Source organism: Sordaria macrospora, chromosome 7, assembly GCF_033870435.1.
Source record: "Sordaria macrospora chromosome 7, complete sequence".
NCBI lineage: Eukaryota > Fungi > Ascomycota > Sordariomycetes > Sordariales > Sordariaceae > Sordaria > Sordaria macrospora.
The window spans coordinates 2,511,634-2,539,544 of record NC_089377.1 but is presented as its reverse complement, the minus strand read 5'-3'; the positions used below and the strand labels follow the sequence as shown (position 1 = coordinate 2,539,544).

Genomic DNA, 27,911 nt, shown 5'->3' with positions numbered 1-27,911 from the left:
GAATGAGGAGTTAAAGCGGGAGCACGCCGAACTCTTGAAAGAGGTGCAAGACCAAGTTCTCCCGTTCCTTCAAACGGCGCAAGATCGTATCCTTCGTCTTGCTGAGGTTTAGCGTCGTCAGGAGGAGTTGTCGGTGCGTGCCTGCGACGTAGCGCGAGTTGCCGCGACAGAGTTGGAGGAGTGGGAGGCCGAAGAACGTGCTGAGGAGCACACCACGGTGCAGGTTCAATCTCAGGTGGAAGTGCAGCCCACTGGGGACCCTACCTCCCTCGTGCCTGAGTTCGATTGGTCCTCGGTGGACGTGTCGGCTTTGCCTGCTTCTTGGTTGCAGAGTCCTCCGCCCCTGGACGGTCCGGGTTCCTCCGGTGGAATTCCTCCAACTTCTCAGGACAACTCAAATTCGTGACCGGTTCCCATGTGTTGTCTTCGGGTCCGAACCCTTCCCATTTGATAAGGTACTCCAGCTCTCCTTCCTCGATCTTTAAGTCTAAGATTTGCTCCACATCCCATTCTTCTCCTTCATCCTCGATGCTGACACTAGTGTTGATCCTAGTGTTTCTTGGTGCTGGTTCTAGCAGCGATACGTGGAATGAGTGTAATCTTAACTTCATAGCGTCAGGAATGTCTAATTGAAATACTACGTTCGAGATTTTCTTTTTGATCCTGAAAGGTCCCACTCGTCAGTCGTCGAGTTTCTTGCTGGGTCGCTTTGTCCTAAGGTTCCTGGTCTGTCCGTGATCCATTCCTTCGGTCATCCATGTACCGAGGTGACGTTCCTATAGATCACGTCTGCGAGTCGTTCTGCTGACCATGTTTCCTTATATGGTAGGAAATAACTCCATTTGGTCAGTCTATCCACTACCACTAGGATGCTGTCGTACGTGACTCCTGTGGCAGTGTCGATAGATAGCGGTAGCTTGGTAATAAAGTCCATCGTTACCGAGCTCCACGGCCGTTCTGCGACTTCCAGAGGTTTGAGAAATCCGTATGGTTTGTGTCTTGCAACCCTGGTTCTGCTGCATTGCTCGCAGGCCTGCAATGTTCGAGCCACTTCGTCTTTCATCCTGGGAAAGCCGTAGTGTTGCCGTATCCGTGCTATGGTTTTCGTGATACCCATATGTCCTCCAATTTTGGATGCGTGGATATCCTGGATGAGAGCTTCTTGCTGCTCCGGCCATACATAGGCCTTATCGTGGTACCATAGCTTATCGTTCTGAAGGGTGACTCCTTCGTCCGGGCTGTCCTCCCATCGCTGCCTGTCTTCGGGCGTGGCAATAGTAGCCTGTCGACTGGGGGCTTGGTTCTTAGCCCTGTAGATGGCGCAACATTCTACCCATTCTCGTAGAGGGTGCGTAAGCGTTCCGTCTGGCTGTTCCTGAAACAAAGGTGCAGAGGCTTCTGCTGCATCTTTCACATAGTCTGCCCTGCGACTCAACGCGCCCGCTCGGGCATTCTCTGATCCTTTCTTGTAGTTGATTTGAAAGTTGAACTCCGACAAGAATTCTGCCCATCGCGTTTGCCGTCCATTAAGTACTTTCGTAGTCGTAAAGTACCTAAGGTTCTTATGGTCGGTGTAGACTAGCACTTCCTTTGTAGTACCGCTGAGATACGGTATCCACTCCTGGAATGCTTCGATAATAGCTAGAAGTTCCTTGTCGTGAATTGGGTAGTTACGTCGGGGTCCTTCTAGTTTCTTTAAGAACGCTAGAGGATGCAATTTCCCTTGGTCGTCGCGTTGTCCCAATTGTCCTCCGATGGCGTAATCTGACGCATCGGTCTCAACTTCAAATTGCTTACGTGGGTTAGGAAGCTTTAACACAGGATCTGCTGTAACTGCATCGCAGATGGCTTTGAAAGCCTCCTGTTCTTCCCTTCCCCATGTGAAGACAGCCTCTTTCTTGGTGAGCTCGTACAACGGCCTGGCGATCTTTCCGTAATCGCGTATGAACATGCGGTAGAAGTTGGTGAATCCTAGGAATCCGCGTACATCGGTCGCGTTCCTGGGAACAGGCCAGTTCTGTACGGCTTCCACCTTGCTTAGTTCCATCCTGACCTCGTTCTCCGAAATCAGATACCCAAGAAACACGGTTTCCTTCACATGGAATTCACTTTTTTCCATGTTGACCGAAAGGTTGTGCTGGTGTAGTGCATCTAGTACCTTCCTCACGTGTTCCTTGTGCTCCTCGAGGGTTTTGGAATAGATGAGAATATCATCCAAGTAACAAATGGCGAACTTGTCGAGGTAGGGTCGAATCGCATGGTCGATGACAGATTGGAATGTCGCAGGTGCATTAGTCAACCCGAAGGGCATAACGAGGTACTCGTAGTGTCCGTAGGGTGTGCGAAATGCTGTCTTCCATTCGTCGCCATCTTTGATGCGAATGTGGGCGTAGGCGACTGGTAAGTCAAGGCGCGTGAAGTATCGTGCTCCTCCTAACTGATTCCGAATGCGCGAGATCAAGGGTAGGGGATAACTGTTTCTCACGGTCTCTTGATTCAGTTGCCTGTAATCAACAAAGTCGTAGCTTTCCATCTTTATTTGGCACGAAGAGGATGGGGTACCCTGCTGACGACGTGGATTCCCGAATGTGCCCTCTTTTCAAGTTTTCGTCCAAATACTTCCTCAACTCCTCGTTCTGTCTCTCGTTGGTGTGGTATACTTTGAAGAACTTGAGCTTGGCTCCTTCTTTGAGCTTGATCTCATGATCCCACGGTCCTCGTGGCGGTAGTCCTTCAGGATGCTTGCTGACGAAAGCCGGGTGTCCGCGATATTCTTCCGGAATTTTCGCCTTCGGCTTTTCCGTCTGTTGGTTCTGGTAATAGTCAAACTAGTGCTGAGCGTTGACTGCCGATGCCTCTACCAACGTCACTAACCCTTCTTCCGTAACCTTGCCGTTTTTGTCGATAGTACAAATCATAACTTCTTGTACTGCTTGCGGTGGGGCCGTAGGAACATCGCCGTCGGGGCTTGCTTCCTTCCGTGCTCCGGGTCTCCCATCAGTGGGTGGGTGCGTCCGAGGATGCAGGTGGCCACCATCCTTCCAACTGATGTCTGGGTCATATGCAACATGCCATGGGTGCCCTAGGATCATATCCTTGGTTGGCCCCATATCAACGACGTCGAAGCTGATTTCGACCGTCTTTCCTTCCACCGTGATAGGGAGTGATAATGTTTCCCTCTTCACGATCTGGGTCTCGAAAGGTCCTTTTACCACAAAAAGTGCCTTCTTATTTTTCCAAGGGATTCTCAGTTGGTTGACGAACTTAGGTGAGATAAGATTCAACTGAGTTCCGGAATCTACCAGTGCGAGAGCTTGGTAGCTTCCTCAATGAGCTACGACCTTAAGTCGTTGGTCATCTTTCCCTTCTTTCGCAGCTGCGACCTCCATGAATGGTACAGGGTCCTGGATCTTGTCTTTCCGTCAGCTGCTTTGTCGGATGATCCTCTTTATCCAGGGACTTAGTTTTCGTCGGGCCTCCCTGAAGGCCCGGAGCCGTTTTCCAATTCCTGGCTGTGGTTGTCAAGAGCGTCCTCTTCCACGGGCTCTGGCTCGTCCAGCGAGCTGTGTTCCCTCAACCAAGCCGAATAGGCGGCTTCTTCCTCTTCCGTGCAATGCTGGCTCGTATCGGCTTGTCGGAAGTAGCGAGCCATTTCCGCCTCGCATGCCTTGGGTTTTGATCTCATGTGGAGTGGGTAGTCGGCCGTTGGGCACCATCCCTCGTAGGGGTCGGAATTTCCCCAGCGTGTGCAGGTGTATACATTGCGTGGTCGTGCTGCAAGCCTCCGAGGTGGTAACCATTTCTCCTGGGTCCCAAGCGGTTGTAAGTTGAATGCAAACCACTTGTGGATAATGAGAACGTCCTGTGACTGGCCTCGGCTGTACGTGCAAGTGACTGGCTTAGGTTCCCCTTGTTTATCCAGTCTCCGGGTAGGCCAGAAGCGATTGTCCTGGTTCTTTCCGTAGTGCTCGTGGCATCCATCAGTAACACACTGAAACCACGGCATCCGATAATGTGCGAAGTGCAGAGGGTGCATCTGGGCGGTGTCCCTTTCGATTGGCTGGTAAGCTTCGGCCTCTCTCGGCGACTCGTCCCAGGTTTTGGTGCTCTTCCCCTCGATAACGACTGCTCGTTTCTTCCAGAAGCCGTCCCACTTCTCGTTCTCCTTACTTTTTCGGTAATACTCCTCCAGAGGATCTGTCCAGTGACCAGTGGCGTCGTTGTTGGGTGCGCTGCGCTGGTATGGGTTGACAAAAGCCTGGATGTCCTGGTTTCCCGAAAAGGTGTTCATGACGTGCACGGCTGTTAGTAGCCTGCGGTCGATAGGTGCAATACGCCCAATTTCTTCCCATGTTGGCGCTCGGTGTGAACCTTCCTCTTGCCCTTCCTGCTGAGGGTCAGAGTGGTCTGGTCCTTCCGACATGTCCCAACTGGTTACGGGGTCGTAATCCATTGCTCTGTCTATCGCGTCCTCGAGGTTGTCCTGGCCGTACTCGGCGCTTGCGATCTCGATGACTCTTGTCCCTTCCACTGCTGTAGCCTCGGCTTTCTTCCATTTCAAATGCTTGGGAGCGCGGCAATCTCTCTTCATGTGTCCCTTCTTTCCGCAGTTGAAGCACGTAACCTGCGAAAGATCACGTTTGCCTTGGCTGGTTTGTGCAGCGTCGATTTCCATGGGTCCAGAGTGAGTGGTTCCGGAGATGTGAGTGCCCCAGGTCCGCTTCTTCTTGGTGTTGTTGCTGTTGTTGCTGGACCTGAGAGGAACGAAGGCAGACGTCCTTCCTTTCTTCTCTTGCTCGCGCTGGAACTGACGATCATCGATGCGGATGGCCTTGTCCATATAAGCGTCAATGGATTCGGGCCTATCCTCCTTGTAAAGTTCATCCTTGACTCTCTCCTTAAGGCCATTGTAAAACAACTGCATCAGCCCGTCGTCGTTAATGTTGCTGCGAAGCGCGTCCTGCTTGAAGAGTGCGGCGTAGGCTGAGGCAGACTTGGTCTGTCGGAGATGGGTCAGGCGCTCCTGTTGTTGTTGTTGTTGTTGTTGTTGTTATTTTTAACGTCTACTTCCGCCTCCCGTAGGGCATGAGACGTGCCAAATCGGAGAATCTAGCATACAAAAATAGGAGCAGTGCCCTAATTGTCCACCAAACCCTTTAATCCGAGGGCAAACCGAGGCCTATTGCCAGTGGAAATCGTGTGTTGCCCATAGCGTAAACGCGGCCGAACACTTATAATCGAATCGCCCAGTGAGCGAGCCGCCAGTATATGACGGGACCTGTAGAACAGAGGAAAAGATAAAAGAAATGACAAAATCACTCCTCTCCGCTCTCGCTCTCGCTCTCCTCCTCCCGCAAGGCCTCCTCTCGTCTCCTTGCACGGTGAACTAGCCTGTCCAAGTCCACCGTAACCCTCTCAATGTCGTGGCCATGGCCAACCTCCACCACCTCATTCTGTAAAAACCCCGTAAGGTTGTCAGCCGTGCCTCCGTCGTCGATGTGCTGTTGCCAGAGTGTCTGGCCCCATGCCTTTCTCGTGCAAGTCCACGAGAAGAAGTGCGAGGTTTGAATATTAGCGATAAAGCGCTGCCAGTAAATTCCAATAGCAAGGGAGAGATTCTCCCGCGTAGCCGCTTCGCCCGTGAAGGGGGAAACTGCATATGCCTTCCTGCAGAAGAAGGGATGGAAGGGATTCTTCCAGCTTCCACAGAAGCATGTTAGCAGGGCGTCCTCGTGCTCGAAGCGCTCGTGGTAGGCCTTGAAATCCCCGTGGCCAGACCTGGCCGTGAGGAGGTGGTGTAAAGAGCGTCTGTCCAACTCTTTTAGTTCGTCGTTAGCCTTGACAGAGACCCTCAACTGGTAGTCTGCATAAGACTCTGGCTTGTTCACGGCCCACCATGCCTTGAAATCCGTACGCGCCGCCCTCTTAGCAAGCCGCCTTGAGTGCGCAAGGGTAGCCAAGTCTTCATTGACTACCTCTCCTCCTTTGGCGCCCGCCTTAGCGAGCTCGTCTGCAATCTCGTTGCCTGTGATGCCCCTGTGGCCGGGAACCCAGCGGACGTCCACAAGACTGGGGCCATAGCCCTTTCGGATGGCGCGGAAATCGAGGAAAGCCGCTTGTGACGACGCAGCTGGGGTTCCTCGGAGTCGAAAGAGCGCCTTAGCGTCGTGGTGCAATGGGCATTCGATATTTGATCAAGGTAGGCGCACGACGGATAGCCACTCGAGCCACTTGACTGCTACACAGTGGTCAATGATTGGGCCTGGTTGCCACCAACAAACACATCATGCATTTAGGAAGCTGGAGAGCAATTACGGTACATTGCCTTGATATATCCTGGTGTGAGGGGGGAAAAATGATATAGTAAGTCTCTACTCACCAGAACTCTCCGTCAATCCTGCATCACGTACACACCTCGAAATAAACGCTCATCTGGCTTCTTGCCTGCCCATTTTGATCCCTTGTTTTTGGCAGACTTCAATCCCCAATTCATCCCAAGGATGGCTCAATCTCACCCAGAGCCTCCTTATGTTGACATCGCCGAAGCTATCCACCTCCAAGACAGGAGAGACGCCAAGTCGGAGGACCCGGCTCAATCGCTCATCCACCGGTGGCCGGTAAAGGATGTCAACGACGTAAACTTTGTTCTTCTCCAAGAGCGCGAGCTCAACGCCAGCAGTGATGGTGGTGGAAGCAACGGTGGTGATGGTTCTCTGAAGAAAAAGAATTTCCTCGAGCTATTCAAAGATTAGTACACCAATGGCTGTTTACCGAAATTCTAGCCGTCATCTTGTCATGTGGCTGCGCCGCTGCCATTCCCATTGTACTCGGCGTCTATAACCACGATCTCGTTCCTAAGCTGCCGTGGGATTTGTCGCTCAACGCCCTCGTCTCGGTACTTTCTGCCATGGCCAAGTCCAGCTTGCTCTACACCATCTGTGCTGCTCTGGGACAGGATAAATGGGATTGGTCTTATACTGCTAGGGGCATTCGCGAGCACCAAAGATGGCAACAAGAACAAGAAGAACAGCATCATCAAGAGCGACAAGGACACGGAGAGAACGAACGACTAGAGACCACGGGCAAGAACTAGAGGAGGAGCAAAGGGTTCAAGGACATGGAGATGTTCGATCAAGCAAGCAGGGGGCCACTGAGCGCTTTCAAGATTCTGATCAGTCGCCGGACAGCCTTTTCACCAACCTCGCTGGGCGCACTGATGGTGTTGCTTTCCTTTGTTGTTGACCTATTTACGCAGCAGGTCGTGAGACTGCAGTCGCGAGAAAGGCTGGTTCCGTCCAACGATGTTTGGAGAGCGCAGTCGAGTGCACCGGTTTTCTGCCCCACCTATGATGAGTCGCCAGGATGCAGCCAGACTATCCAGGAACTCATCAACGGGGCCATTTGGCTTGATCCGGAAGCCTACAATCCCCAATCGCACGTCAGTTGTTCCAGTGGGTCGTGTGAATGGGAATCCTTCCACGGGATTGAATACTGTGTAGACAGTGGGGTTGTCGAGTGTGACGAACCGTTACAAGCACAGGAGTATTATCGCTGGGATAGAACAATAGAGTAACGGAGTAGTAGCCAAAAGGTACTGGTAGGTTGTGGTAGCTGTTGCTTGCTGAAGATCCGATAACAAGAGGCCTGGGGAGGCCTTCTTTTATACCGGCCTTCCTGGACCCGATCCTTCGTCTCGGGTCCTCCCTTTGGGTCCTCCCTTCGGGTTCTACCTGATTGGTCATCTAGTCTAGCCTACATAGGATTCTCTGATTGGATCGTAACATCGAGGATCCAACCGGATACTGCGACATATCCTTCAATCAGACCGAGCTAAATGAAGGTTTGCGTCAGTACAACGAAACCGGTCTATATCGTGTTAAGGTCCAGTCTTGCAACCATATATTCGATCCTCTTATTACCACGGAGGAAAGATACGAGGTACTTAACTGGAATAAGACCGACAGCATACGATGTAACGGCGGGTGCTTCGATTACGATTTCATGTGAGCGTCGCTAAATAAAGCTTACAATGAGGCCTTTAATTGGGCTCTGGATACCGCAATCTACTCCGCAGTTGTCACTGGATTTGATAGGACTGAAAAATGCAAGGAAATCATTATCAACGGTTCCTTCTACACGGATTTCGATGACTGCTACGATGAGCCGCTCCAGTATACCAAATACCCCACAGAGACCTTCACATATTTGCCAGAGGACAAGACGTATTAACGGCAATGGATCCAGCGGCGTCCATATACCCCCACCGCCGGTTCTTATGGCCCATACGCGCTATGATGAGATAAACGAAGGCGACCCAGCCCACGCGAAAATTGGGTTGCATGTGAACATGACAGAGTGGTCTTTTGTTGTTGTTGTTGTTGTTATTTTTAACGTCTACTTCCGCCTCCCGTAGGGCATGAGACGTGCCGCACCGGTGAGTCTAGCATACAAGATTAAGAGCAATGCCCTAACTGTCCACCAAAACCATTAATCCGAGGGCAAACCGAGGCCTATTGCCAGTATATATCATGTGTTGCCCATAGCGTAAACGCGGCCCAACACTTAAAATCGAATCGCCCAGTGGGCGAGCCGCCAGTATATGACGGAACCTGTAGCACAAAGGAAAAGGTAAAAGAAATGACAAAATCACTCCTCTCCGCTCTCGCTCTCGCTCTCCTCCTCCCGCAAGGCCTCCTCCCGTCTCCTTGCACGGTGAACTAGCCTGTCCGCATGACAGAGTGGTCTGCACTATCTCTCTGCCAGGTTGAGCACAAGATGAGCGTAGTGAACGGCACAACTTCTTCTATTATCAAATCAAAGAAGTATCTTCAGCCAGCTTGGGAGGACGTGGTTCTAGAGGAGTTTTTGAAGGATCATCAGAGGGGCAATGCCTCGTATTGGGCACCAGAAGATGTCATCAACGACAACGCGACTATGGCTCGAGTGCTCATGACGGAGCCGACTGGATCATTTTCGAAGGATTTATCTCCAGATGACAACAGCCTCAAATATCAAGCAGATACAAACTCAACAGGGGCTTTCTGCTTATGGAACGCAACTGTCTTATCCAACCGCGCGATGCTGAGCCGAATCATTCCCCTGGTTTACCGCACGGTAAAGTACACAAACGAGGCAGGCCCAGAAACCAACAGGTCTTGGGCCACGACCGAAGCTGAATGGGAGAAATGGTGGATAGTCCCGGAAGAGGATGTGGTCCAGACGCAACTTGGCGGCCGACTTGCCCGCCAAACGCTTCCTTCCATTATGACAACTTTAACTACAGCGCTCAACAACCAGAATTATGCGAGGACCAAAGAGAGGGTAACGGGGAGCTAGGTCCTACGTGAGACAATCCTGGTTGCTCGCTGGGAATGGCTGACAGTTCTGTTCGGCATCAAGTTTATGGGCCTGGCCTACTTACTCTATATCATCCTGAGACCTAGGCCAGCAGTGGGGGTCTGGAAAGAGTCGATTTATGGGGCCCTGTGCCACGGCTTGGACGATGAAACGAGAAGCAGCATCGGGCATCCCAAGAACCTGGGAGATATCAAGAAGGCAACGAAGTACATGGACGTTCGTCACGATCACCTTAAGGGCGAGGGGCGTAGATAAAAGACGGGGTGCGGGAGTTGGCTATCACAGCGATGGTAAAAAAAAATACTGTCCCTCCCAACCCATATTGAATACACCGCAGGGAGGGACAGTATTTTTTTTTACTATCAGTTTACTGTGTGTGGGCCTTGTCCGATAGTCAAAAGTGTCGATACGACGACGTCTGAACATGGACTCCGACTTATCATTCACATTTCATGATACGATATTTCTAGTCAGATTCAATAGGGGCAACAACATAGCCCCTCCTGGCCGTGATCCTTCATTGCAAAGAAGCTCAGGCGCTCACTATAGAAGCAGGTGTGTGAGTCGGTAACAAAAAGTGTTATTATTCAATTTTGTGCTCCTGGTGTATCCTCGTGATGTAAGCACATGAAGATGATATTTGAAGATCCAAAGCCATTCGCTCATAGTACTATGCACTAACATGACCCAACAAATCCGGCTGAGAGTCATGATTCTACTTAATAAAGTCAACTATGAACAATAAAAAATACATACGACCACAGATGGTAGAAAACTCGGGATCCCGTCCGCTCTCCCATAGATAAGCTACCACCTGACTAGTAGTTGGTTCGGTGACGACCAGCGAATCCCAGGTGCTGTATGTTTTTGATCTTTTGTTTTGTCTTTCGTGCATCTCTCTATCCCCGTTTTCTCTGTGTTTTTTTATGGGTCTTTGGACAATGCGAATCAACGAGTCTTAGGCACTCTCTGTCGGCCGTTGTTCTTCATAAGTGGTGTGTGTGTTGATCATAAGCACATACGGCCATAGATAGTGGAAAACTCGGGATCCCGTCCGCTCTCTCATAGATAAGCCACTAATCGCCTGACTAGTAGTTGGTTCGGTGACGACCAGCGAATCCCAGGTGCTGTATGTTTTTGACGATCTTTTTTTTTTTTTTTTTTTTTTTTGGTGTTTTGGCCTTAGTTATCTGCTTATTTTATCGGGGCCATTCCCTCATCGGTACCTCCCATGGACCTTTCAAAACATAAAACGCCCGGAAGCCGCAACACACCATGGTCACTCGTGTCCTATCATGTTAGTTTTAATGGTGACACTCTTGATGGCCTGTGGACCTTTCTGCACAGGTCATATTATATGATGTGTGTAATAGCAAAACTCTAGTCCTTCTTCAACTGCATTCTTTTATCCAGTTGCAGCAGGTGCCGAACTTCTAGGAGGCATGCTGGTTTCTCATCCGCTTGCCTTATCCCGAACACCAAAGGCCGTGGACGAGATGATCCAAGAACCCTATGAACTGTACCCTATCGTACAAGGTGCTAAGCTCGATTCCCTATGCTGTCGCCTACGGTGTCAAAGTACGGGACACCGGATAACACCATGTCCCAGGGTACGGACGGAGAAGCGAATGGGCTGTTGACAGTTGAACATGAGAGCCCATTTCTCGAGAACGAAAGGGGCGATGTTAGAACTAGAGGACAATTCACTCCCTTTCTATCACCTCTACCTAAATCGTAACTCCATTATTTATATACGCAACCTGGGCAGTGTCCACATCAACACAGGCAACAACTTAACCCGTCCTATCTTTTATCATCATCATTATTTATTATCCCAAATGCCCCTCAACCTTCCCACTCCCATTACATTACGATCCTCTCCACCGTACTCATCCTGCGACTGCATATCCGAGCAGAACGACGAAACGAAGTGCGACGCAGTTGACATAAGCTTTCACGGTCGATGGGGTGACCTTGCTTTCCCACTCAAGCTTGGATTGTGTCCACCCACCCTCTAAGAGCGCCAAGCAATGCCAAGACATTGGCGATAGCTTCACGTTTCAAATTCGAGCACCTCCAACCTTAAGCGTTATCCCACTGATGCCAGCACTACAATTGGGAATCGCCCAATTGATTGAATGCACAAAGAATCAAGCAGCCAAAAAGACATCAAACCAGGAAAAGCACAACCAAAAACAAGCGAGAAAAAACATACAACACCTGGGATTCGCTGGTCGTCACCGAACCAACTACTGGTCAGGCGATATGTCTGCATGTCTATGGGAGTGGGAAGGACAAGAAACGGGTCTTTTAATCACGTGGTAGGGTCAAAAAACTGAACCACCACCTCCCATATCCATACCGTTCGGACGGAGGCAAGACGGTGAGTGGGGAGGCGGCGCTAAAAAGATGAATATATTTGGCCGGATTACGAGAAAAGTTGACCGTCCTGACACTGCCGCTAGATTTTTTACACGGGTAACACCCAAGATTGCACTCGGTGCTTGCATGGGGCTTGGCTCGAAGCGAGGCTGGAAGCCTTGATATCAAAACAAACGCTACCCGAAGTGAACCCCTCTGGTTGCCTTTTTGGCATGTCCTCCATTGCAGCATCAAAGCTGCATTTGATCCTTAAAAGACGAAACATTAATGTGGCACGCTGACATCAGGCTTGATGCCAAGTGCGGCGCTACGAAGATCCACATATGCATCTTCCAGCGGGTAGGTAGGCCCCGCGTGATGCATATTCCAAGATAAGGGATGGCCAATGGAAATGCCCCCGATGCACTAACAAAATCCGACGCGACCAACCCGAGGCACCGACGTCGTCCACTACCGACTACCTGCTTCACCCCATACACACCCCAAACAAACGATCTATGTTCCTCTGCCTCCATCAGTTTATCACCTCCCAACTTGCTCAGGTCTTCGTCTGCGAAACCTTTTGATTCTTGTACGTAATCAGCGAGTACACATGACCGTCTGAGTCTGTGTTCAGCGATTTGAACTCGAACACATTGCCCGCCGGCAGGATGAGCTTCGTCTGGAGACTGCTCGCAAGTGCCGCCATGTTGGCCTCGAGGCTGCGCTCAAAGCCAGAAGCCCACTGATGAGCTGGCTTTGCGAACCCATCCATACCCTTCGGCGTGCCGAACTCTTTGAACATCTCGTGGTTAGAGAGCTCGACGATGACGCCATCTTCCTTGCGGCGGTTACTCAAACTCGTCATTTTCTCATGGCCACTTTGCTGATGTGGTTGGGGTTGCTAGCGGTCGAGGTCTTGTAAAACTCGGCGGCAATGAAGAAAGGCACCGTCTCGTGGGTGGTGTCGTTGTAGACATCGAGGCGGTAGTAGGAGGCCTGGCGGTCTACAAAGTTCTGCTGCCACTTGACGGTGATGGGTGTTCCCAGGGCTTCGCCATCGAAGAGATCGATGAGGAGCTCGTGGCCGGCTTCGACGGGGGAAGGCATTTTGGTGAGTTGGTGGTGGTTGGAGTTGAAGAAGTGCAAAGAAGTGTGAGAAAGGTTGGTGCAGCTTGTGATATCTGGAGAAGTCTGGATGTTGATGATGATGAGAAGAGAGTCGGACTTCTGAGGGGGACTGTTGACGCTCTCTATAGATGTTGGTCTGCACTCATCCAGCGTATCTCACGCCCCAGTCTCATTCGATCATGCTTGGGTTGACGCCTCCGGTGGTAGGTATTTGGAGAACCGAGTACGATTCTGCTCTCGTCAACGTCCGTTCTGGTGATCCAAAGGGCAGGTCTCATCCTGTTTAGCAGATGCCGAGTCCGCTCTTTGACGTTCAGCCTGCCACCTTCCTCTCGATCTAGCGAAAGAATGCTGTCTACAGTATTGCCACCGTCATGGACCCCGGTGGTGTCGCATAAGGATTCCTTCGACAGACTGATATGTCACTTACCGTGACTCCTCGAAACTGACAGTGGTTCTGCATCTGAACACCTGGAATAATACTCGTCAGGTCTCGAAACGACCGGTCTGACCCCGCGCTGGCACATGTCGTCGGCGGCGTTTTTACCCCAGACGAATACATCAGAAGACATTGCCTAGTTAACGACAACTCGAATGCCGTAAATGTCGAGTGGGTAGTTTAGTTGCCGGCTGAGTACTTGCGGTGTGGCCTCTCTCGAAGTGTCTGGATGCTAACGCTATGACGATGGGATCTGGGTTAGGGAAGCATCATGAAGTCATGATCAAGGATTGAAGCGAAGCTGCGCAAGTTGTGGTCTCAGGACCCTCGCCCGCGCTTGGTACGTCTACGCTCGCACAGCTCGTTCCCGCCTCACCTGCTCTTCGACCTAGAATCTACCTCTACTCAATCAGCATGGCCAAGTTTCATCTTCCAGTAGCTCTTCAGTGATTACAAGACATGCGGTCTAAGGTCTTGAAGACTTACCAAGTTGGAATCTCGAGCAACATGATTAACGACAGGTCAATACCGTCCTGGTCTGGTGCTTTATCGAATCATGAGTCTTGGGTGTTGCACATCGATGCCAGCAGTAAGTCTCGATTCACAAGCTCACCCGAATACGCATTGGCATCCATGATAGCTCCCACGATATTACCAGGTTGGTTTACTTTCTATATCCGACATCCCGCAGTAGTTCATCACGAAAGCATGGCTTCTTCTGGGCGGCCGGTAGTTGCCCCTGCTTCAGCTTGCGGCTGAGGCTTGGACTAAACTCCTTCCGGTGATGTACGTGCTGACACCCCTGAAAGCATATTGGCATGGTCTGTTTCAGTCCAGATCTACAACGTTGACACATGCAGACTATTTTGACGATTCGTTCACGCCTAGAACTAGGTAGTTGTAAGGAAGTTCCAATGATGTCACCCCGTCCGATAGTGCGGCATCTGGATCTTCGTTCAGCTACCGACACTCGAGCCACAACTTATCCACATGGTAGGGAGCAGCTAACGGTCAAGCTTTGATCTTCAGCGCTCACATTTCACACCGGATGTGTACATACGCGTTTCTGGCCTCTACCCCGACAAATATGTGACGCCGGTGGCCGGTTACAAATTGATGATGTTGTCGGCGGATATCCGTGTGAGACAGGATGAAGAGCAGGACGAGTGTCTTCCAGATGAAGAAGAAGAAGGGAGAGATCACCCAGACAAGGCAGCAGGATGGTTGCCGTCAGATCCCTATCCCAAGTTGTGTCGACGCCAATGCAACTTGCATGCGTTCAGCCGACTGGACTTCATGTCTCTCTAGAGTCCAGACAGCGCAACCATCCAATATCTGCGAGTCCCTGCGTATGACAATGGCAGTGTTTCTGGGTTTAAAACAACAAATGGAGTTCGATTCAACTAATAATCTCTCTCAAGGCCTTCTTATACCAAAGAAGGTTGGTAGAGGTACTCAAAGGGAAAGCAAAGCTAAGGCGCGATTTGGTGAACGAATCACTCCTCTCTGGAGACTCTGGGTGAAGACCTCCCCTACCCTTACTCTACAACTTCTACTTCTTTTCCACTTGTCCTTCTTCTTCATCTTCCTTGTGAGTCTCTTCCCATTTCTTGAAATCTTCGTCGGTATATCCTTGATCCGCTTTTGACAAATACATTAGGACACGCTCGTCCAGGGGGAAGTGGTTTAGAAATCTGGAGGGAGTGTACTCACTATACGGCTCAAACTTGGCCAGCTCATCCCATCGCTCATTCTCCAGGTGGTCACAGGCCGCGTGCATGGTGCCCTGCGGGAGGTATATGCTGTGTCTGACGCCCTTGTCGTCGGTGTAGGTCATTTCGTTGGGAGCTGCGGTTCGGAGGCGTGTGCCCGGCGGCGGGAGGCAGACCTTGTGTTGGACACCATTTTCGTCGGTGTAGATCACGTTGTTGGGATCGGTGATTGGGGTGGGTCGGAGGGGCTCGGTTTCGGCCTCGTCGGCCTTGACCTCGGCCTTTGCTTCAGGTTGTTTTGCTTCGGGTTGTTGTTTTGGATCCATGATGGGCTTAAGTGGAAGTTGAGTGGGAGGTTGAAAGTAGTTGGAAACCGAGAAGGCTGGGATTCAGACCTGCGTGGTTGATATACGAAAGGCGGAGAGGTGAGTTGGCTGTCTAGTTGTGCTTGCTATGGCATCAATTGGCCTGGGAGGTGCGCATGCCTAGTCTTTATCCACGACCTCTGGTTGGGCGAATCCTTCATTTATCAGACCAGCAGTGCCACCCACTCGCCTAGTCCACGTGCCACGGCAACACCCTTACGCTGTGTGCAACCGAAGTTGGACCCCTGGTCTGTGACAGGTGCACGCCTCCCACACCTACTATAATCCTTCATGGACTGTTGGAGTGAAAGATGGCACTATAATAAGCGGACGGCAGTCATTGGACGAGAGGTAAGTGAATCCTTCTGGTATTCTACAAAAACTTGGCCTAACTCTAACCGAACCGTAGGATGTCACTAGGTCATATGTTGGTCCTCATAGCACACTGACCGAAGGTATTCTCCAAGAAGCAACAGCTATCCTTTTCTTCGTCCTATAAACTAGCTCCAGATCTGATACGTAACAGCAAAACCACCAAGTAACCCGCCACAACTCAACATCGCAAAGAGAAAAGACCATGTCCAAGCGATCATCCATGTATTCACACATCCTGTCCCAAGCCGTTATGCCCCGAGTCAGGACGTGAGTGCGCACTCGACAGAGATATGTCAACCTCAAGGCTCAGGCGTCAATGGTTGAAGTAGGGGAGAGGACGGTGGCCAAGGTCGTCGACAAAGTCGTCGGGGTGCCATCGCTGGCGAGCCCGCGGTACTTTCTGGCCCATTTCGCCGCAAACTTCTCATCGGGCAGATCCACCAGGTCCGCCATGATCTCCATGCGTTCGGACTCGGGCCCGGAGACGTCGTACTCATGTCCGTTGATGGTGGCGGTGTTGATCGGGACCGTCCTGTTGCACTCGGCATGCTGCTCCAGGACCGGGATGCGTGCGTTCGGGTGCTGGAAGGGGGAGCGCATGTGAGGCTGGCACTGCGACAGCTGCGCCACAAACATTGTGTGAAAGGGCGCGTTGAGGTAGCAGTTGTTGAGGGCGCCCGTGTCCACGCAGAGCCCGCAGCCGCCGCTGCTGGTCACCTCGGTGTGGACCACGATCCCGGCGGGACCGGACGACGTGGCGCGCACGCCCGGGAAACTGGATGGCGACGGCGGCGCCGGGCAGCATTCGAATGATTCGTAGCGGTTGCAGCCCAGACTGCGTGTTCTGCAGTTGCGGTCGGCCCACCATCGCATGGTGAAGGGCCCATTTTGGGCTGAAGCAAGCCAGGCGGTGGCGGCGAGCAGGGGGAGGCTAAGTTTGAACTGCATATTGAAGATTGGATGGAGCGATTGCTATATTATCTTTGTCTGTGATCTGAACCAACAGGAATTGATGGGTATTATAAAGACATTTCGACTGACAGTGGGACAGGAAGCCAGCTCCTTTATAGACCGGCGACCAAAGCATTTGTCTCTACGGCGAGCGAGGTCTGCAAAAGGCCAAAATCTGCATATTGCGAAGGACGATGATGACCCTACCATGGTAGCGGCAATGAAGGCCATCATATGAGTGATTGGAGGCCGACATACCCCCATAACGGCCTGGGTATGGACGAACATGAACTCGCCGCCCGGGCACGAAAAGACAGCGACCAAAACTTGACCAATGCCCTACCCCGTCACTGCTATTTTCACTGTGATCAACATGAAGTTTCGGGGGAATTTGTGCTGAAGGATTGTTGCGAACTTAAGCGAGTACACGGGTTGACCAAGCCGCTGGGACACGCGGTGTATCCTCAAACGGTGACTGGACTAGGGGGCGTATGTCGACCAACGGCGCTCGCGGGTGAATGTCTGCTCCCCTGTGAGCAGATTTTACCAGTACCTAAGTAAAGCACAGGACGACCGGCTTTCGGGATATGAAGGAACGATCGCTACCATACTTGTTATCAGACCGCCGTTTGTCACAAGGATTCCATTGTGGTCGCAATACCTGGCGGTCCGGACACCCGAACAACATAGGAGACCAGTATAAGGTAAAAGGAGAATGTTGGAAGGATGTTAGCATGAAAGGATAAAGATATTGAAAGGATTCAGCGTAGCTCGGTACCTCAAAGTGGAACAGTATGGTCAGCTATGATGGACTCTACCTCTACGGACCTATATGCACAAAAGAGTAGTGTGATTTCGCCCGTCTTCGGACTAGGTATCTTACGAGATAAACCTCTATGGACTGGACTACGACGTAGGCTCCAATGTACGTGGTATTATCTTGTATACTTCAAGCAGTTGGCTCCTAATCGACCCTTGTTTGCAATAGGCGAGGTTGCAGACATAAGAGGAAGAACTTGTGAACTGTCTTGCTGCATACACGTGAGTCCGTGTCTGCTAGGAGCGCAAACCGCACTGCTTACAATTTACCTTGTGTAAAGTGAACATCAATGCAGCAACAACATTCCATGAATCGTGTCCATGTGGGACACTCGTCGGTTTAGGAGGATTCGCTTTTCAACCAACCAACTCTCATGGTCCCTTGGAACAGCCGACTTTCAGGGGGACTATGAGAGTCGATTGGCTGGCGAAGCGAATCCAACCAGCCGAGGAGTTTACCTACTGGCGATAGTCACCAACCCAAGGGCGTGTTCATGCGCGGAAAAGAGCCATCGTGCATGAGTCATTCTCATGAGTTCCTAGTCGAACTCTACTAAAACGCCGAGAGTCGACCAACACAAAGACTTTGGGGGTGGTTGGTGATGTTGGAAGACTGTGACAAAAAGTATAAAACACAGCTTGAAGTCCTTTGAAAATCGCAACTGGCCATCTGAGTCAAACTTCAATCCCACACCAAACTCACACATCGAACACCATCAACAAACCCACCAACTGAGCCTTGATTCTCATCAACAAGATGCAGTTCATGTCCGCCATCATCTCTGCCTTTGCCCTCTGCATGGCCAGCCATGCCCTGGGAGCCGCCATCGACTCTCCGGTCCAGGACATCGAGGCTGCCGACCCCTTGATTGCCACCGACCCTTGTGTGTACTCCATTATCAACATGAACTGTCAGCAGCGAATATATTACTAACTACTACTCCTCCTCCTCCACTGTAGTCTACGCTTGCAACTGTCCCAACAATTGCTCGCACAAGGCCGGCTCCGGCTGCAAGTACCATTCCGGTCCTTCGGACAAGTCCAGCGTTGTCAAGGGCAGTACGTTACCTATCCCAGAATGAGTGTCTTGTGTGGAATCTGAATGTTGCAGTGGCTAACGTGTTGGTTACCTTGACAGAGTGCGTTGTTCGTGGTGGCGGCCTTACTTGCGTCTCTGGCTGAGTCGAGTGTCGACATATCGGCGGCCCCTTCAATACAACCGACTTGGGGCCTGAGGGTAGAGTTTGGGGCTTTGAACGTCATTTTGATACTACCTAGGTTGTACTATAGCTGAAAAAATATCATTTGGGATATTCAATGCCTACATCGGAGGTCTACTCAGAAGTTCCAATATTCCGTTGCTTTGACATGTGATTGTCGTTCCTTCCGCCTTCCTCTTTGCCAACATTGCACTCTCCGTCATAACCAAAAAGAACTAGCCCATTCCTTCAGAAATTGGCTTAATAGCCACGTGGTTAATGTGTAGTTCTTCACCTGCAAACCCGTGTGTTAAACATTGGATGTCGAATCCCCATCGAAAGTTCTAGGTTGATCAAATCCGGTGTTTACATCGCCCCAGGCTCCTGGACCGCACATTCAATGTGACAAACTGCATATTCCCCGTACGGTACCTTCGCTTGCTGCACCCTTGACGGTACCGAGCGGATCAGTTTATGCTTAATACAACGTCAACCTGTCAGTTCATCGAAGCGAAAGTATTTTGGCCCACTATTGGCCGCTGTGACCGCTGATATTGCGAAGGATGGTGATCCTGGAGGATTGTTGGCGCCTGCTGGCGCCAGTAGCCGATTTTACTTAGACTTTGGTGCTGATCTTCGTGTCGAGGTAAAGGAATGAGTCGCGAATTGTGCTTGTCGGTTGATACGTGCGCTGGGCAACGGCCCCAACCTCGAAACTTTGGTTCGGATTAGATTTGCTCTTCTTCTCGTGGAAGTGTCATATCGTTGTAGGCCGTCCGTTATCTCGTGGCCAGTGGCCTGCCAGCAAAAATCTGCACCGTCTTCACCTAAGTCGCTGGGATTTCTCCTCCAACAATATAGCACGGCCTCATGCCTCCACTGGCAAAGCGAGGCCTGGGCTTGAGGTGCCTGATGTCCTATCAGTAGCTCGGGGACACGTACTTCTTGCTCAAAGTCACTTCCGCGCAAAATCTGCTGGCGGTCGTGTTTGTCTCAGCTATGCAATCATTAATGGGATCGACCAGAAGAGTGGCCCGCGCTCTTCGGCAACATCACCAAATTCTACTCCCTTCAAGGATTTTGGGGTCTTTTTTTTTTGGCATCGGCTTCACTTCACCGTGTTTGGCGCTTAGTCCATCGTCCTTCGTGACAAGGTCAGCGCCACACCATCCGCTCTTTCCGCTTCACCGACATGCTGATAACTGACCGACAATTATGCATCGCAGCCAACGCCAAAACAACAATAGCACCAACAACGGTAACGGCAGTTATTGAGACAAGGCACATCATAAATTTCGGGGCGTTCCGTGCGCTTTGGATTTTCTATCACATGCATGTCCGCCAGCTGCCGCACAGTGTCGAACTGAACTCAGACGCGCAGGTCCAATGTAGGTAGTGCAGGAGTTTCCCTTCCTTTCAGCCACGTCGTATGCACAGTATACTGGGCAGAGACTATCCTGGAAAGGAGGATTAAAATGGGCGGGCGAACCACTTCCCTGAGTCGCGGTACGCGGGTTGTGATTGCCGCGGGTGGTTGGTTACATCTGGATACCTGCTAGCGAGCATATCTTAATGTCTCGCTACACCGTGGCAGTATCGCCCCGTCTATGCAGCTCTAGGTTCCTGAAACCAACAGATAGTACCTCTAGGTAGTAGTCTGCGAAGACAAGCATTCGGATATTCAAGTAGTTCCGGGTGAAAGCGGTCCGACCCTATTGGTAGGGTACCTATGGTTCCACTGTTTCGTTGCACGGGTTGTTGGTTCCAGGACATTTACAAGTACTTCTGAATTGGGTAGGTCGATCTGCTGGTGGTCTGATCTCAGATTCGGCAGTTGCCTCGGAAGCGCAACGGCAATACTCTGCGGGTTTAGGTAATAACCACTCTCCCAGCTTCTGGGTGCACGTGCATCTGCTGCTCAGTTTCTCTTCAACCCGCTGCCGCGTTACCCGTTTGACTGCATGTGGTTTTGATAACAAAACCAGTACAGAGTAACCTTTGGAATATTTGCTCGTTTCTCCTCGCCAAACCTTTCCTCGTCTGAATCTTCGTTTGAATCTTGATCCCTTCTCTTTGCGAGCACTACAGCATCAGCTTGAGCTACTATATGCTTCCATACAGCAATAATAGTCACTACTGATTGAACTGATACATCAACGGCTTGTCTTCAGGTATCAACGTCCCTCCCGTCTATTTCCTCAACTTCATGTTTCAAGCGTGCATATGCACTTCCAACGCAGGACGTAGACAATTTAAAGATCGGCGCGACAAAAGGATTATGGACATAGGCAACCAAGCAACAGCATTCAGGCTTTCCAGCACCTTCCAAGCAACTCTTTCCCTGTTCCGTATCTGATCCTCGTGGGTCGACCTTTGAACCCCAGTCCAGACCGCGATGATGGATAGGGGAACAATCCCTTCGACATGTTCGTAATTTCTTCCATCTGGTTCAGTGTGACAAGGGCAGTGTTCTGGGCTTGGAACAGTAGTTCAATTCCGCTGATAAACTACTTTGGTCTCGAAGGCCTTGTTGGTCCTTTCAACCTCTAGAGGAAGGTTGGGCTTCAAGGCCTTCTTATGCCAAAGGGAAACGGTACCTATCTAGTATGTACGGGTCTTTGTCACCTAAGGCTCCAAGGCATCTAGCAATCTGCATACATGTAGGTCTTTCTCGTATGACACCAGGAGTGTGGTGTATGCCCGTTTAACAGTGTGGCATATGCTCGTTTGACAGTGTGGCATATGCCCATTTGACAGTGTGGCATATGCTCGTTTGACAGTGTGGCATATGCTCGTTTGACAGTGTGGCATATGTCCGTGTGACACTTTCTGGCCGACTATACACGCTACGCAAAATGCAGGCGTCTGTATATAGACGGTACCGAGGAACAGAAGCATGTACCAACAGTTCAGTCAGTAGTGACTATTATTGCTTTATGGAAGCATATAGTAGCTCAAGCTGATGCTGTAGTGTTTGCGAAGAGAAGAGATCGAGATTCGAATGAAGATTGCTTGGCAACCGTGGGAAGGCCCGTGGAGAGGTTATCCAGGTAGATTCCCTCCTTACCTATACCAATACTGTGTACTGACATTTCTTCTCATAGTGGATCCAATCAACTCTTGCACAAAAGTTCAACCTCTCATGCAGACAAACATTTGAGAAAACCGAAGCCACCACAGACGATGTTCTGCTTATTCTTAGCACTTTATAGGAACGCGCAATTGATATACCTTGTAATCCTAGATGTCGTCTTGCCTTTCATAGATTAGTGCTTATAGGAAGCATTGGCTTTCGGCCCGGCACTTATGAGAACATGCTTTATCGACAAGTCGAGCTACTTGTCGTTCGCGACCCGGATACAAAGTAGTTAAGGCTTGTTTCTGAGATCACGATCAATCAAAACAAGCTATCGGCTAACAAAATTGATAAGGGGGCAGAGGTGTATGTATTCTTGCCTTTAACCGTTGATCCAAACCAGCACTTTTCTAAGATGACCTTTTCTGCTACTATGGTACCATGCTAGATTGTTTGTTTAGTTACGTTTGTAGCTATTCAAGCTCTACATGATGTCATTGAAATAGAGTTTCCGTCCTTTGACGAATTACTTCAGCGTCCAAACTTGGAAGATGTTGATTGCATTGGACTTAGGTGGAAGGATGGGATACAGGAAAAGCCTATCTTTCCCTTAAAGTACTATAGATTTCTGGAATTTTAGAACCGGACATGGTTGGTAGCAGGGAACAGAAACACTCTCCGCTCCTATACGTTGCGAATTGGCGGTGGAAATAAAATTGATAGTAAGAAGCTTTTACCTATTTCTCTTATTATTTTGCTTACAATTTTTACACAAGGTTCTCTTACATACGCTATTTGAAACCACATCCTGAGCCATAATACAAAAACATTCGAAACCTCTTACCAAACGAGGCATATTCCACACAATTTGATGTCATTCGTTTTTGAGAGTACATCTGAAGACGATTCCAAGCTATCCAAGCTACTGGCCTCCGCATCCTTGCATAGGGATGACAAAGCTCCACTTTATCCGACAGCGACTATGCTAGAAACGTCTGAAAATCGTGAGGATATGAAAGCACTTCACGTACAGCGTCGTTATTTCCGGGAAGAGCTCAAACTCTCTGCAGACAATAGAGAGGTAAAGTAACTTACCGCAAAAATTAGAAATCTACGGACGGTGTTATCGAACTTGGCTATCAAGCAAGGTCGAGAAAACTACTTTGCTGAAGTTGATTTCCTTAGGGCTCGTGGCCTGTCAACCGAAGATATGCCGGCCCCCTCTCCAAATCCTTTCAAATACTCCTTCGGTCCCAGTTTACCTGCAGCAACAATCATTGGTCGATACTTGAACCCCAAAGATCCGGTTTCCGACACCGCTACGAAAATGGTTTTACCAAATTCGAACGACAGTGGTTCTGACCAAACTACCCAAAAGCGGCTTGCAGTACCGAAAATGCTTTTTGCGTATCTAAATGATAGGTACGGAGAAGTTGTTAGAAGTGTCCCGTGCCACGTGCGGCTGGCCATGGCCCCACCGCACAGGGACCTCCCTTGCCCTAGTTTTAGACATCCAGACTTGCACAGTCTGAACACAACACAATACATTATCATCATCATTGGATTCGTTCGTGGTCGTTCACCCTGTTCACAGAAGTAGAAGATATTGCTCAGGAAATAGAGCAACAGCCTCCGAACATAAGGAAGCAGCTTCCACGCTCTCTACATGTCTTCTCTGCCGACAAAGCTTCACTCGTCGAGATAACCTCAGTAGACACCATCGGAGCGTCCATTTCACGGTAAAGACCTTTGAACCTTTCTCATGTCCTGAATGTCAGCGGCAAGTGTGACGAGCGGCAGTCTGATCTGCCTAAATGAGATAGCTGAAGGTAGTAACTATCAGAGTCGTTCGGTGAAGCCAAAGGGTTCACAACAGGTATGCTCGTAATACTGGTCTCGGTGATAATGATCTATTGACTACTGTCGAACTATCTGACAATCTGGGTTCTCCCGTAGTCCCTTTATACCTGCTCGCCCTCTGCGAGATATCTGTTTCCGGATGTTCACGTAGACGTGAACCCCATAGCGTGTGGTTTACAAGCTGGCTCGATTCGTGAGTCTGGCTCGACTCCCTAGAGCCCTTGTCTGCCCAGAGCTCTTTTCCTGCCTCTGGTTACACTGCTTAGCTTACGCGTGGCTGTTGTGTACCGGTGGCTTGGTTGGCCCGTGCCCGTCATTATCAGCTCGTAACAGCAAGGAAAGAAAGAGTATAGAATTGAGAAGGTATCAGAGTGGAGTAATCATGTCGAAAGAGTACATGGTTCAATTAATACTTCCGATCTCTCCATCAAGCCTATTGCCAAATCTAAACTAACAGCTATAACTACCAAGTCTAAATCTGCTCCTTGTTTAAGATGCAGCTAATTGTTCTATACAGGAAGCAGTTTTTCAAGATATATGGATAAGTATCATAAGATCAACAAGCTATTTGATTGTCCCAAATGTAAGAAAGAAAAGAAGAATATCTAGATTAATGACCTCGCTTCGTAGCTTACACATACGTCGGATGTTCACGGCTGTAATGGGCAAACAAGAGTGGTTATTGATAAGGAATGCCTACTAAAACAGGCAGAAAAAGAGGAGAAGAGAAAACATAGTAGAGAAAGCTATAAAACGTACTAAAATTAGAATCATAAGCATATAAAATATAAATAAGAATGCTATCTCCGTCTCTTCTACCGAGATATCTTCTCCTGGAACCACGATTGCGACAACCGTGATCACAACCAAGCCCGGCAATAATGGTAAGTCCTTTAATTGCTTTGAGATTTCTCATTGTGCCGTCTGAGCGTGCGAAGAATTCACGTGATCCTCCTTGAGACGACATCTCGGGGTGCGGTTGCGATCAGTGGGGCGGTATTGCAGACCGGGCGGGGCCGTGGCAGCGGAGTGGGCCTCGAGAATGACGGAGCGGTGGAAGCACAACCGGACAGTAACTGCCGAAGCCGAGCAACTCGCAATGGCCACCAGCGCCTCGATCTCCAGATTGGATGGCATCATTTCTCAGACCCCATCGGGGACCATCTTGTTAGCGTGTTAACTGACCTAAGACCTAGTTTAGTAGAACCTATGCTCTTGGCGCATATATATAAACATTCATACGTTAAAGCTCCCAACTCCTTAAGCACATCTCGCACCTTCTCCTCGTCTAGCTATTCGGAATGGTTATAAAGGGTTTCCACAACTATATCTCTAAAGCCTCTATCGTCTTCTATAGTGGATTCGTACACCATTAGCGCTGCCCCAACGAAATCATCGATGTCTAAGGAGACAGTAGCCGCCGCCTTGAATTGCCAAAGCGCGAGAATCCACAGATCAAGTACTTCTCTGCTAAGGCGTAAATTTTTGTATGAGTCAGAAGGGCGTGCGCTGCCGGTTCATTGACGTTGGTTTCGTATCCGTCCATTTCTAACCCATCAAAATCCCCGGGCCGATCCCGTCGTCTGTACATACTATGTACTCTGTCCCCACATTTCGTAATCACTATCGACATCCTCACGTGATACCCTTCAGCATCACCACCTAAATATTGTTCTGACGGAGGCATTACGGTAGTGGGGAGGCGGCACTGACGGTTTCTGAGTCTGCGACTTCCGAGTCTGCGGTTTCCGAGTCTACGGTTTCCAGCTCATACTTTTTGATGTAGTCTGCAAATTCACTGTCTGAATCTTCGGAAAAGCTTATATCCATATCATCTGGTGATGTGTTAATGGACCTCTTGACCCATCTTCGCTGTTGCCGGGTGCCATTCAAAATCTGCATCACTGTGATGGTCAGCTGGAGATCGTCACACGTGAGTTTCTGAAGTCATTGATATACGAAAAGTCTCCGAGAGATCTGTGAAGCTCGTCATATATACCCATTGACAACCACTCCTGCTCGACGAGCTCTACGAGAGACTGTGGCTTTTTCCTAGGAAGTCCGGCCAGAGCATCGACCCGCCCCATACACAAGAGGTCAAAGGCCGACGCATTGTTCCCACTGAAGACCTGAGACTTCATCTCGTCTGGCACCGGGACAAGATCTACATCAGGCCTGTTCCGGCGTTCCTGCTCAACCACGACTTTTGGGCGATATATTTGCAGCCGCCGGCAGAAGAGTCGACTGCACATAACCCCAAGCAGTCCTCTCACAACTGAACTGGGCCGTCCGAATCTTCCGTCCCCAGCACGCCAGCACAATGTGGTTCTATGAGATTCCTCACTGGTCAACTGGCGCTTGTTGAAGTGTCGGCGTTGTATTGTTCTTTTATATAAAGGTACGACCACATCCTCGACATCTGAGATCCTTGACATTTGTAAGCTTGAAATGTTCTCAATCATACATCTTAGACCCGATCATGTAATCAATGTTTTCCTGCAAAGGCTGTATCACCTTCCTAAACATCTCTTCCCTTCATCGATCAGGCGCACTGCGGTTCCCGTCAAAGCACCATGACACAATCTCTGCGTAGTTTTGGCCAACAAAATCACTGATCTTTGATTGCCATTTTCTTGCCGCCATCACGTCGTAGACTGAACGTATACAATTGTCGGCTGCGGGAGCTCTAAGGTCGTAGTCTCTGCGACATTTCTGGTCTTTTAACGCTTTGCTGAAGCCAAGTTTGAGGAGGATGATGGCCAGCTGATCGAGTGAGTCGGTGACTTGATGATGATCGCGGTTTTTCCTGGCTGATGAAATCTTGTCTACCTCTAAGCTTTGCCGCACATAAGGCTGATCCAAACGGACTACACAGCTTTGAGAGAAGTCGGAATCGTTGATGAAGATGATATCGGTCTTGGTAAAAGTCGGTTGCAGCCACGGAGAGTCTAGAAGCTGTACGAATGATGATGCAACAGTCAATGCTAAACGCAATCTTTACAATAGCGAGAATAACGAGAACAATTCTCCGTCAACAATGCTTTGCAGGGTAACAATCTCATACTGGCGAGGATGGTAGGGGATGCCGTAGAAATAGTATGAGATCTTATCCTGGACAAGATATCCACAGCATGACTCTCCTCCCAAGGTGCACATATCTAGGTGCTGCAAAGACAACTGATTTTTTGCTTTGAGTTGATGACATCAGTTATCTCTTCTCGTTTGCCGTCCACGAGCGGGATTGTTTGTGAACATCTAGCTTGAGTTAGCACTTATCTTGAGATGATGATCTTTTCCTGAACAGTAGGCGTAGACACTTACTGAAATTCAACAAACACTGCAATTTTACCTCCCAACCTTTCTTTGTTTCCAAAGGCGGAAGAAGCAACTCCGCAACGTCGCTTTCGCAGAGTGTTACACTGTCAACGGTCTTGTTTATTTCAGGGAAGGTCGCGTACTGGTTGACCCAGGTGACGTCGACCTGCAAATGAATATCAATCACAGGACACATTCCTCAGCCCCGGGAGGCTACCCGGGCCGTGATAACACCCTCCACTTGCTCAACCGTCACTGGATTTGGCCAGGCATGTCCAACCAAGTCCGCGCTTTCTGCAAGTCGTGTATTCCATGCGCGAGAACCAAGCCGTCACGATGGAACCCGAGGAGTTGGCAGACCGCTTGATCGAGCGCGTGTTCTCCCTTCACGGCCTGCCCGACACGATTCTTTCCGATCGTGGCTCCCAGTTCATATCACGGCTTTGGTCGAACGCATTTACAGGGCCGTCAAAAAGCTGTTGGTTTGCGCTCTACTTTTTATGGGTTATAAAAGGAAGATTTGGGCCGAACTCTTGTATCTAAGCAGCTGCCGCACGTCTCATACCCTTCGGGAGATGGAAGTAGACGTTAAAAATTATCATCATTATCATCATCGCTCTCATCTGCATATACATAACTGGGCTGAGAAGTACTAAGAACCAATCAGGAATGGTCTTTTGACAGAGTGCAATCTTGATGTTACCTGTATAAAAGATCTAGCCGCAAATGTCAGGACGGTCAATTTTTTTCGTAATAGGCCTAATTATATCAATCATTTTAGCGTGGGCGGGGGTACGGTAAGATATGCGTTGTTGTTCAAAGGAGAGAAAAGAAGGATGTGCGTAGAGGACTGGCTATATGGGCGAGAGCCCAGACAGGCCAGTTCGTGCGCGTGGACGTGCAGTGCGACATTGTCACAGGTTAACCCCGTGGCATCTGGACCGCACAGGC

At 49.9% G+C, this 27,911-nt stretch overlaps 8 protein-coding genes across 8 annotated transcripts; 2 read left to right on the top strand and 6 right to left on the bottom strand.

Annotated features, from left to right (window-relative positions):
- Positions 1 to 10: 10 nt before the first annotated feature.
- On the bottom strand, positions 11 to 3,148 carry SMAC4_06354 (uncharacterized protein; the record flags this gene model as incomplete). Its single annotated transcript, XM_003345905.3, has 2 exons — positions 882 to 3,148; positions 11 to 200 (listed from the first exon to the last, which is right to left on the bottom strand). The coding sequence occupies exons 1-2, from the start codon at positions 2,531 to 2,533 to the stop codon at positions 11 to 13; spliced, it is 1,842 nt and encodes a 613-aa protein (XP_003345953.2). The 5' UTR covers positions 2,534 to 3,148.
- Positions 3,149 to 3,460: 312 nt separating this feature from the next.
- On the bottom strand, positions 3,461 to 4,423 carry SMAC4_14114 (uncharacterized protein; the record flags this gene model as incomplete). Its single annotated transcript, XM_066091782.1, has 1 exon — positions 3,461 to 4,423. One exon carries the CDS (start codon positions 4,421 to 4,423, stop codon positions 3,461 to 3,463), a length of 963 nt encoding a protein of 320 aa, XP_065947788.1.
- A 901-nt stretch (positions 4,424 to 5,324) lies between these two features.
- Positions 5,325 to 7,093, top strand: SMAC4_09728 (uncharacterized protein; the record flags this gene model as incomplete). Its single annotated transcript, XM_003342716.2, has 2 exons — positions 5,325 to 6,708; positions 6,783 to 7,093. The coding sequence occupies exons 1-2, from the start codon at positions 6,501 to 6,503 to the stop codon at positions 7,091 to 7,093; spliced, it is 519 nt and encodes a 172-aa protein (XP_003342764.1). The 5' UTR covers positions 5,325 to 6,500.
- On the bottom strand, positions 5,387 to 5,659 carry SMAC4_14113 (uncharacterized protein; the record flags this gene model as incomplete). Its single annotated transcript, XM_066091781.1, has 1 exon — positions 5,387 to 5,659. The coding sequence occupies one exon, from the start codon at positions 5,657 to 5,659 to the stop codon at positions 5,387 to 5,389; it is 273 nt and encodes a 90-aa protein (XP_065947787.1).
- Positions 7,094 to 12,277: 5,184 nt separating the features above from the next.
- On the bottom strand, positions 12,278 to 12,828 carry SMAC4_08926 (uncharacterized protein; the record flags this gene model as incomplete). Its single annotated transcript, XM_003344023.1, has 2 exons — positions 12,278 to 12,604; positions 12,670 to 12,828. 2 exons carry the CDS (start codon positions 12,826 to 12,828, stop codon positions 12,278 to 12,280), a joined length of 486 nt encoding a protein of 161 aa, XP_003344071.1.
- Positions 12,829 to 14,665: 1,837 nt separating this feature from the next.
- Positions 14,666 to 15,398, bottom strand: SMAC4_09191 (uncharacterized protein). The gene is made up of 2 exons (XM_024655996.2): positions 15,002 to 15,398; positions 14,666 to 14,929 (listed from the first exon to the last, which is right to left on the bottom strand). Exons 1-2 carry the CDS (start codon positions 15,324 to 15,326, stop codon positions 14,841 to 14,843), a joined length of 414 nt encoding a protein of 137 aa, XP_024510955.1. The 5' UTR covers positions 15,327 to 15,398; the 3' UTR covers positions 14,666 to 14,840.
- A 648-nt stretch (positions 15,399 to 16,046) lies between these two features.
- Positions 16,047 to 16,688, bottom strand: SMAC4_14112 (uncharacterized protein; the record flags this gene model as incomplete). The annotated part of the gene is made up of 1 exon (XM_066091780.1): positions 16,047 to 16,688. The coding sequence occupies one exon, from the start codon at positions 16,686 to 16,688 to the stop codon at positions 16,047 to 16,049; it is 642 nt and encodes a 213-aa protein (XP_065947786.1).
- Positions 16,689 to 18,067: 1,379 nt separating this feature from the next.
- SMAC4_09189 (uncharacterized protein) lies at positions 18,068 to 18,843 on the top strand. The gene is made up of 3 exons (XM_003344768.2): positions 18,068 to 18,394; positions 18,471 to 18,569; positions 18,649 to 18,843. The coding sequence occupies exons 1-3, from the start codon at positions 18,268 to 18,270 to the stop codon at positions 18,690 to 18,692; spliced, it is 270 nt and encodes an 89-aa protein (XP_003344816.1). The 5' UTR covers positions 18,068 to 18,267; the 3' UTR covers positions 18,693 to 18,843.
- The last annotated feature ends 9,068 nt before the right edge of the window (positions 18,844 to 27,911 follow it).

Excerpts from the sequence above, each read along its gene's own strand:
- SMAC4_09191 (XM_024655996.2), bottom strand. The coding sequence starts at position 15,326 with ATGGATCCAAAACAACAACCCGAAGCAAAACAACCTGAAGCAAAGGCC. Across the intron at positions 14,930-15,001 it reads GGCCAAGTTTGAGCCGTATA|CGGATCAAGGATATACCGAC; the intron begins GTGAGTACACTC and ends ATTTGTCAAAAG.
- SMAC4_09189 (XM_003344768.2), top strand. The coding sequence starts at position 18,268 with ATGCAGTTCATGTCCGCCATCATCTCTGCCTTTGCCCTCTGCATGGCC. Across the intron at positions 18,395-18,470 it reads CTTGATTGCCACCGACCCTT|TCTACGCTTGCAACTGTCCC; the intron begins GTGTGTACTCCA and ends CCTCCACTGTAG. Across the intron at positions 18,570-18,648 it reads GTCCAGCGTTGTCAAGGGCA|AGTGCGTTGTTCGTGGTGGC; the intron begins GTACGTTACCTA and ends TTACCTTGACAG.